Source organism: Lemur catta, chromosome 1 (genome assembly GCF_020740605.2).
Source record: "Lemur catta isolate mLemCat1 chromosome 1, mLemCat1.pri, whole genome shotgun sequence".
Taxonomy (NCBI): Eukaryota; Metazoa; Chordata; class Mammalia; order Primates; family Lemuridae; genus Lemur; species Lemur catta.
In genome coordinates, this window is record NC_059128.1 from 106,272,326 (window position 1) to 106,280,626 (window position 8,301).

An 8,301-nucleotide genomic window follows, 5' to 3' on the forward strand; every position below is an offset into this window, starting at 1 on the left:
CAATTGTCACCCTGTGGGAATGTAGGTAAAGGGATGCCAGATTTTCCCAATTTTTCTTTTAAGTACATAAAAATTCAGATTATATGAAATCTACTGATTTTCAAATTTAAAAGTTGGCAACTGTGTGGGTTTTCATCTATTTGCACATTCAGATCCATTCTCCGCCCAGCTATGCCCTGGGAAGGTGACCCTCATGAACAGCACCCTCTCCCCAGCCTTCTACATTCCAGCTGGATTTGGCCAATGGGCAGAATAGGCAGATGGAAATTGAAAGGTGGGAGGTCAGGATATTTATCCCCCCCACTGCCTATGTACACTGGGGCCATGGTTTTGGTAGTGGCTGTGGCCTGCATGGGGTCCCTCTCCCAGGATACAGCTCTCATGGTCTGGTGACCCTCCCTCCCATCTTCAGGCCTAGGGGTGGTATTGACTCCCCCACTGCTAGTCTCTGGATGCTTCCCCATCCTTTGTTTTATTCTTCACCCTGCCCGTGTGATTAGCACCTTCATTATCAGCTCTCCCCAATTAACCCTTTCGAATGTGCCCTCTCTTTCCTGCTGGGAACCCCCAAAACCAACCAATTCAACTAAAAAACCACACTGTGAGGTCCAATCGCACCTGGACCTGCAGTCTGAATCCAGCCAGTCTTGTAGGAGCCCAGCTTGCAGCTGCTGATGTACAATCAAAGCAGCACACCGAGGCCAGCAGGCAGAAGCTGAGAGCACCACACTGACTGACCGACACAGTGCTAGGGACAGCAGGTACACAAGTCTCGTGTTGAAACCCAAGAGGCAATCGGAAAAAGGGAAAAGCCTTGAGATGTGTCCAACCAGTTTAATGACTGACAAAAGCGTGCAAATGCCAAACTACGGAGCACCAGGGATACATGAGGCACAGAGGCCTGGGGGTGGAGGGTGGGGGGCACTACAACATTGTCATGGGGAAAATGGGGTCATCTAACATTGGGAGGGGAAGGGGTGGTCCACCGGCGGCTCAGACCTACGTATGACATTTCTCCAGGGAGCTTACAGCCCTTCCCAAACGGAGGAGCAAGCGGCTGCCTTCACTCACGAACATAAATTCTCGTGCAGACCACGTCATCGGCGCCAAACGTCTGCAGAGAAGGAGAAAAGGAAAACCAATCAGTGCAGATGCCTGTGCAAAAATGTTTAAAGCATATCACTAATAAGGCCACTTATTGCCCTGTTAAAAACTCTTTGTAACAGACATTCAATTTCCTGTGCTGTGTGCTCATGTTAAGTGAAAAGAGTTTCTTTCTTTTTTTCCTCCGCCCCTCTTAAGCTCTCTATTGGCAGAGAGGCAACTGGGGTATAGAATTATGTTGTATACAGTTTTCCTTTGCTTCTGGATCCTGTGAATGCTGACATAAGAAATGCCAGGAGCTCTGGTTTTGAAATTAAACTGAAAGAGGGAGAATGCCATTTTGGACATTTCTGAAGTGGTTCTGTTTCTTTTCAATGTCTTCAAGAGAGCGAGGGGCTTGGGCAGCTGGAGCCATGGCCTCCAGTGCTGACCAGCCGGCTGGGATTGCTTTAAAGACGGAATAGGACCGCTTTGCAGGAAGCAGCTATCTAGCCTGGGAGATAGCCTGAAATGTTGTACAAGTGATACTCAAGTCACCTGCAATCTAGAAAATTGGCCTCAGCTGCAAAAGCCCAGTGTTGGCATCCAGACCCAGTTCTGCAACCATCAGCTAGGTATGCTTAGGCACGTGCCTTCCTCTCTTGGCCTGTCAGGGAACGGGCGGGCAGGGGCTATTGTTAAGAGGGGTGGTATTGAACAAGGTGATCCCAAAGGCTCTTTCCAGCTAAAATTCTATGGCTCTTTGTTTATTTGCTCCATCACTCCACAGAAGGAGGAGGATGTTTTCCTTTCTGGCCCCTGAAATGATACTGCCATTGACAATGGCAATGACTCACAGGCCTGCTCTGCTGGGCCTCCGTCTATTTGTAGATGTACATTTATCTGCCGGACGGTCTTCATCTTTCAGATTCTCAAAGTGGCCTGAGATCCAAGAGCGGTTAAAACCACTGGACGAAGAGTTTAGCTACCCTAGAATCTTGATATTTTTTTCCCTAGAACCCTTAGTGGCTCATGAGATGCTCTCAGAGAACATTTGGAAATACTTCTAGTCCTTAGTGAGTATTAAGGAAGCAAATGCTCATCACTAGCTTCTTTTTACACTAGGGGTCTCCTGACCAGATTGACACGGCTATCCCTGCTTCTGGACACTGTCTTTGTCCTACCCCCGTTCCCTATTAATGAGGAATGCAAGTGATTCTGTGTGCTGGGGCTGTGTGGGGAGTGGAATTCCCACCATAAATCTACCTTTCGGCTGTCTGGACTCCTTTGGACCATGGTAGTTTTCCAGAACTCTTTGAGCTCTACAGCCACAGACTGTCAAACAAGGAATGGCAGGGTTTGGGGATTTGACTCTCCCCTGCAGTCACTATTCTAGCTATAGGACAGCTCTCCCAGCCTAACAAATGGCCTCCTGACATGAGAAGAAATCACCACATTTCCAACCACATTTGAAGTGGCCTTCTCAGCCTGCAAACTATGCTTAGAGGTTCCCGAAAGAAACTCTCTGTAGGATATTCCAGAGCGGTTTGAGGGAGCATACTCAGTTTTCAAAGGAAGGCAACTTACAGCCTGAAGGCAATTTACTATTGGCGCTGGGAGAGCTTATTTCAACTTAACTAGAATAATTTGCCTCTTGTTATATGGAGACGGCATCTCCCTACGTTTTAGATTTATTAATGATAATAACCCTTGAAACAAAAGCCCGCAATTCAGATCCCGAATGCCAAGAATTCATGCTCCCTTTGAGGCTTGTATATGTGATTGCTGAGCCAGGGAAGGATGCCCCGGTGGAACTGTGGAGAAGGGGAGAGGGGGTTTGGAAGAGGTGGAGTCCATCTAGCAGAGTTTGGCCTGTGACTCCGGCTGCTCCTGCTCATATACCACGGAGGTCAATAAAATCACACTTTCTCAGAGCAAACCGATCCTACTTAACCCTCAGCTATACTCAAGAACTCTAAAATCATCTCTCTCTTTTCTGTCTCTGGTACCAGTAAACTATATGCACTTTTTCTGCTGAATTTCCATGTCTCAGCCTCAAATTGCTCACCTAACCCCATCAAATATCCCATCCTTGGAAACAACATTAACCAGGTTGCAAATTAAGCCAGCCCTTTCTCTATGAAAGCAGAAAGTATGTTAAATCATCGCAGGGAAGGAGAAGAGGAAAGAGAGATCAGGCAGCCTCACTTCAAGTCATAGAGAAAGCTCAATTGAGGGTCTCTTGCAGAATAAACATGTAATTTCAGGGCTGAGAGGGACCTCAGGGATCAGACCTCAGCTCAGCCTGTCATTTTATAGCAGGGGATGGAGCCTGCAAAGGGAAGAGGTTGCCTGGGTCACACAGGGAGCCCTTTCTTAGCACACCTCGCTGTCTCCTATTCCCAACATTTCAGAGTGACATTCACTAAGATGGGGCAGATGTTAACAAAATGCCTGACGGAGAACAAAGGATATAATTTCCCGCCTACCCAAAACAGCTTTCCCCTTTTTTGGTCTGGGGAAAAAAAGGTGGTTGCAGGAAAGCTTGGTCGGTTTTGAAACAAAGGGAGAGTGACAGGGGGGTTGTCCTGCCTTCCCTGTCTTCCTTTGCTCCTCCACCTGACAAATGGGGAGGAGGTGTGTAATTAAACTATAAGGGTTTCTAACTTGGCCTCACCAGGTAAGTTTTGTTTGGCGTGGGGTGGGTGGGGTCTTTAGAATGTTCCAGTCTGAACATTTTTAAGGAAGAGTCCACCTTTTCCACTGCTAAAGGGGCTCATCCCCTCCACACTGTGTTCCACTCAGACATTTCCCAAATTAGCATTCATTGCCTAGCTCCTGAAGGCCATCGGAGTTTGTAAATCAGGGGTAAAAATGTTCTCTAAGGCTATGAGTGCTGACGTGATAAAAATTTCTGAAACCTTTCCCAGCCAGCAAAATGGGGAATGAGAAGGAAAAAAATCCTTTCTGCAGTGTGAGCCTCGCGACCTCACAGAACCCAAGCATTCCAAGCCTGGCTGGAGGGAAGGCTGGCTAAAAGCATGTCACCTTCGTCGCAGGCTGTAGCCATGTGGATAGTGGCAGGCACCCCAGCCTGTCTCCTGCCCCTATTCTGCCCTCTGAGCTACTCCCCTTTTCTGCTAACCATTTAACAATGATTTCCTCTGACCTGAACTGTCATCTCAGGTTTTCTGCTCAAATTTTAATCCGGGGCAAATGGCATCTTTCTCTGAATGGTTGAGTGAGGATGACATGTTTGTGTGGCCCACCTCGGGCCCATCTGGGGAACGTCAAGATTGTTTCAGGGTCACAGGGGTCTCACCAGGATAAGCTCATCATTGGCCAGCTCGCGGGTCCAGTAGGTTTTGGGGCCTTCCCCTTCAAGAAGAGTTTGTGTGCAGTGTATCTTGTTCTCATTCTCCCAAGTGGCTAAACTCTGTGGGCAGGAAAACCATTAGTGACATTAATTACAGTCTCAGCAGCAGGAGCAGAGACAACAATGAGCACCGGAGAATAATTGCTGTGCAGAGAAGCAAAACACGGTCCCTGTCAGCAGGCCACAGAATCTCTCTCCTCTGCTGAGCTTTATGCAGCCCAAACTCAGAGGGCAAGTCATGGATTTTATAGGGCATAAATACACCTTGTATCACACACTCACACACACCCCCCGAAGCAGCAAAGCTTAGGCACGCTTTATGTCTCTAGGAATAAAATTTACAGCATGCAATGATTCACTTATGCAAAAATGGACTACCCCTTCAAACAATTTGGATTTTAAAGGCAAGAACCTTCACATCAGAACCACAAAGTTTTAGAACAGTTAAGACACCATGTTTGGAGCCACATTTGTCATCAGCAGATCGGAAGCATGACTCCCTGCCAGTGTCTTGGGATAAGAACGTCCTTTCTGTTTGCACTCCTCATCAGAAGCGGCACACCCATACTATGATAAATCTGGGTGTTCTGGCTCTGAGGATTAAAATGCATCCACTTTCCAGGTTACATCCCTCTAGAAAAATTTTTGAAAAAAAAACCAAAAACAATCTGAAGGGTCTTCATGCTGTTGGAGGTGAAAGGGGGGACTCCCTGCAGTCTTCCCCAGTGTCTGCACAAAGCAAAGTGTGGTACAGCTGGGCTAGGGGGTGGGCCAGTACTGAATGTGCACATAATCACTTTTTAACTTACACATGGGACACATTCATTAGGCAAGGGGTGGGAGGAATGGAATAAATAAAGACCCACTCTCCAGGCTGTTGTGTAAACCTTTGATTTTTTTTTTTAAAATCAGAATTACCCTCCTTGGCAGTAACCACTATCGGATGTCCCCAAATTGAGTCCTGCCCATTGCTGAACTTTCTCCTTTAGGCTCCCAAGCCCTTTGCACTAATTATGCTTGTCATGTTCTTTTGATTTTGCAAACAATACAATGAGTTGGGCCCAGGATCCCACTAGCTCCAAGCCTGGACATCATTTTCAGGCTATGACAATTCTCGGGGCCAAAGATTGCCTCCTGGGTCAGCCTGCTCCTGGGGCGCTGTTTCTGCGTTCTTCTCCTAAGCCCAGTCCCCAGAGAGTCCCCCTCTGAGATCAGATCCGACAATGCTCTGCTCAGGAAAGGTGAAAGAAGCAATTTACCACTCTCTGGAATATTATGACTTAAAAAAAAAAAAACAACCAAACAGACAAACAAAAAAAATACTGGAAAAAGGGAGGGAGACATTGTCACTTTTAAAATAAGTGGTAGCAGTGGCGATTATTTTTCCATCTGTTTAACCAAACACAATTTTTGCCCATGCAAAGAAGGAATGTCTGAACCCCTTGTTTCAGTCCACTCGTTCATCCCTGGGTCCCATATACACAGAAATAAAAAATTCTTGTCCTTGAGGACTAAGAGAGGGCATTTGGTCCATTTTTCCTGCCGGAAGCTGCGTTGCTTCTGGAAAAATTCCGCGTTCCTTTAAGGAATCAGGCTGAGCGGCGGGCAGGGAGAGGTGCCAGGACTGCTGACACCATCCAGAGGGTTCCCCCAGCGGCTCAGTGACCCGGGGACGGGAACCTAGAGCTGCCGCTCCACCTGCGACAGGAAACGTGGCAGCGGCGCGGCTGGAGAACCCGCGGCCCCCGCAACCTTCTCCCGCGCCGCCTGCGCCATGCGCCGCAAACCGCGGCAAAAGCCGCAGCTGGGAACGCGGCGCTACACAGAGTCCGCGCTTCAAGCGCGGCTGTTAGTACCTCGGCAGGCGGCTTAGGGATGAGGTTAAGATGGGGATAGGGCTTTCTCCCGAGCGCAGGGCGGCCGGGCTGCGCAAACCCTCCCTGCAGACAGCCTGGGCACACAACCTGCAAGGAAAGCGCGCCGCAGGCTGCAAAAGGGACGTGAGCTCCTCCCGCTGCAGTGGGCCACGTGCAGGGAGCGGGGGCCGGCAACGCCGCGGGGCTGTGGGGCCTCACCCTGCACTTGCGTCCGTCCACTGTCTCCTCCTCAAAGCCTTCTCCGACCTTGAAGTTGATCTCAGTGGTGCGCACCGTGGTGGATGTCTTGATGTAGAACTGATCCCCGTCCTGGCGGATCTCCACGTGCGGCTTGGAGGCAGCCGCCACGGCCACCTTCCTCAGCATGGCGTTCACACCTGCACACGGGGCACCACAGGCTCCGGTCCCAGGGCCTGTCACTGGCCTGTCGTCTAGGGATCGGTTGGGCACTTCCCATACCAATACCTTCTGACTTTAGACAGGGGCCTTAAAATAGATTTACTCGTCTCTCTGCCCTCGCCCTGGGTTTTGGGATGAGAAACTGGGGCTCAGAGAGGGTGAGTGGCTTCCCCGAGTTGCAATGAATTCGTGGCAGAGCCTGGTCTCAAACTGAGTCCCCAAATTTAAAGTCCCTGACCCTCCTTGCGCGCCAGTAATCTCTCCTCGCTGTGATCTAGCACGCGACAAAGGCCGAACCGTCGAGGAAGGCGCCAAACATCCAGCAAGCGCACGCTGAACGCGTGGGTCCCAGGCTCTGCTCGCTGCTCCGAGACTGGTGCGCCCGGAGACCCGGCGACCTATCGTCCCGAGGACTCCTTCCTGCCCGGGGCTCCCCCAACGCCAGCACCCGCCTGGACCGGGTCACCTCCGGGCCGCTTCTCCCTGTCGGGGCGCGCCCTCCGCACCAGCTTACCTAGCGCCTTGAGTAGCTCGTCGAAATTCTCGCTGCTGCGCATCTTCCAGGTGCCGGCGAAGTTGGGCATGGTGGCGGCAGCGGCGGCAGGCGCGGACGGCGGCGGCGCAGCGGGCACACTCGGAGCTTGCTAGGCGGAGACTGGCGCTCTGCGCCCAGCGCCGCGCGCCTTGAGTCGCTGGAGAGCGCCCCCCGCCCCGCGGTCGCCGCCCCGCCCCGCCGGCCCCGCCCCCGCCCCCGCGGCCTCTCCCCCGTGTGTGCTCAGCTCCCGCCCAACCGTGCCCCCACTTCCCTCTCGGCGTTCTGGCCTCCAGTGGTGAAGGCCTGGCACCGCTCGCCAAGTGGGGGCACCTCCGCCACCCCAGGCCACGCACACCCTGCTTTAAAATGGGTGGTGGGTGGCTCACGCCTGTAATCCTAGCGCTCTGGGAGGCCGAGGTGGGTGGATCGTTTGAGCTCAGGAGTTTGAGACCAGCCTGAGCAAGTGTGAGACCCCGTCTCTACTAAAAATAGAAAGAAACTATATGGATAACTAAAAATATATATAGAAAAAATTAGGCAGGCGTGGTAGTGCATGCCTGTAGTCCCAGCTACTCGGGAGGCTGAGACAGGAGGATTGCTTGAGCCCAGGAGTTTGAGGTTGCTGCGAGTTAGGCTGACGCCTGTGGCACTCTAGCCTGGGCAACAGAGTGAGACTCTTTCTCAAAAAAAAAAAAAAAAAAAAAAAATCGGTGGTGGGAGAAGGTTAGATGAAACAAGATTGGCCAGGAGGGGATAACTGCTGAGGCTGGGCAGTGGGGACTTGGGTTGTCATTATACCATTCTCTACACTTTTGTATATGTTTGAAAATATCCATAACACAAAGTTAAAGTGGTAATAGGGCCATGGGGGATGGGAGCCACTCTCTTTTCACCCCCAGTCATGCCTTCCTGGTGTGCCCAGCCAGTCCCCTCCCTTCCCAGTCTGGGATCCTATTCTGCACCCCTAAAGCCCCCACCACACCCCCACAGGACCAATGGGAGTGAATGGTGGGAAAGCCCCATTCCCCATC

At 51.0% G+C, this 8,301-nt stretch overlaps 1 protein-coding gene across 1 annotated transcript; it reads right to left on the reverse strand.

The window, feature by feature from the left end:
* Positions 1-823: 823 nt before the first annotated feature.
* Positions 824-7,421, reverse strand: CRABP1 (cellular retinoic acid binding protein 1). The gene is made up of 4 exons (XM_045542097.1): positions 7,250-7,421; positions 6,535-6,713; positions 4,406-4,519; positions 824-1,114 (listed from the first exon to the last, which is right to left on the reverse strand). The coding sequence occupies exons 1-4, from the start codon at positions 7,317-7,319 to the stop codon at positions 1,064-1,066; spliced, it is 414 nt and encodes a 137-aa protein (XP_045398053.1). The 5' UTR covers positions 7,320-7,421; the 3' UTR covers positions 824-1,063.
* Between the last annotated feature and the right edge of the window lie 880 nt (positions 7,422-8,301).

What these genes read in the sequence shown, in the direction of transcription:
- CRABP1 (XM_045542097.1), bottom strand. Translation starts at nt 7,319, where the DNA reads ATGCCCAACTTCGCCGGCACCTGGAAGATGCGCAGCAGCGAGAATTTC. An exon ending in CGAGCTACTCAAGGCGCTAG is followed by an intron (nt 6,714 to 7,249) that starts GTAAGCTGGTGC and finishes CCCCGTGTGCAG; the next exon opens with GTGTGAACGCCATGCTGAGG. An exon ending in CCAATGATGAGCTTATCCTG is followed by an intron (nt 1,115 to 4,405) that starts GTGAGACCCCTG and finishes CCTTCTCTGCAG; the next exon opens with ACGTTTGGCGCCGATGACGT.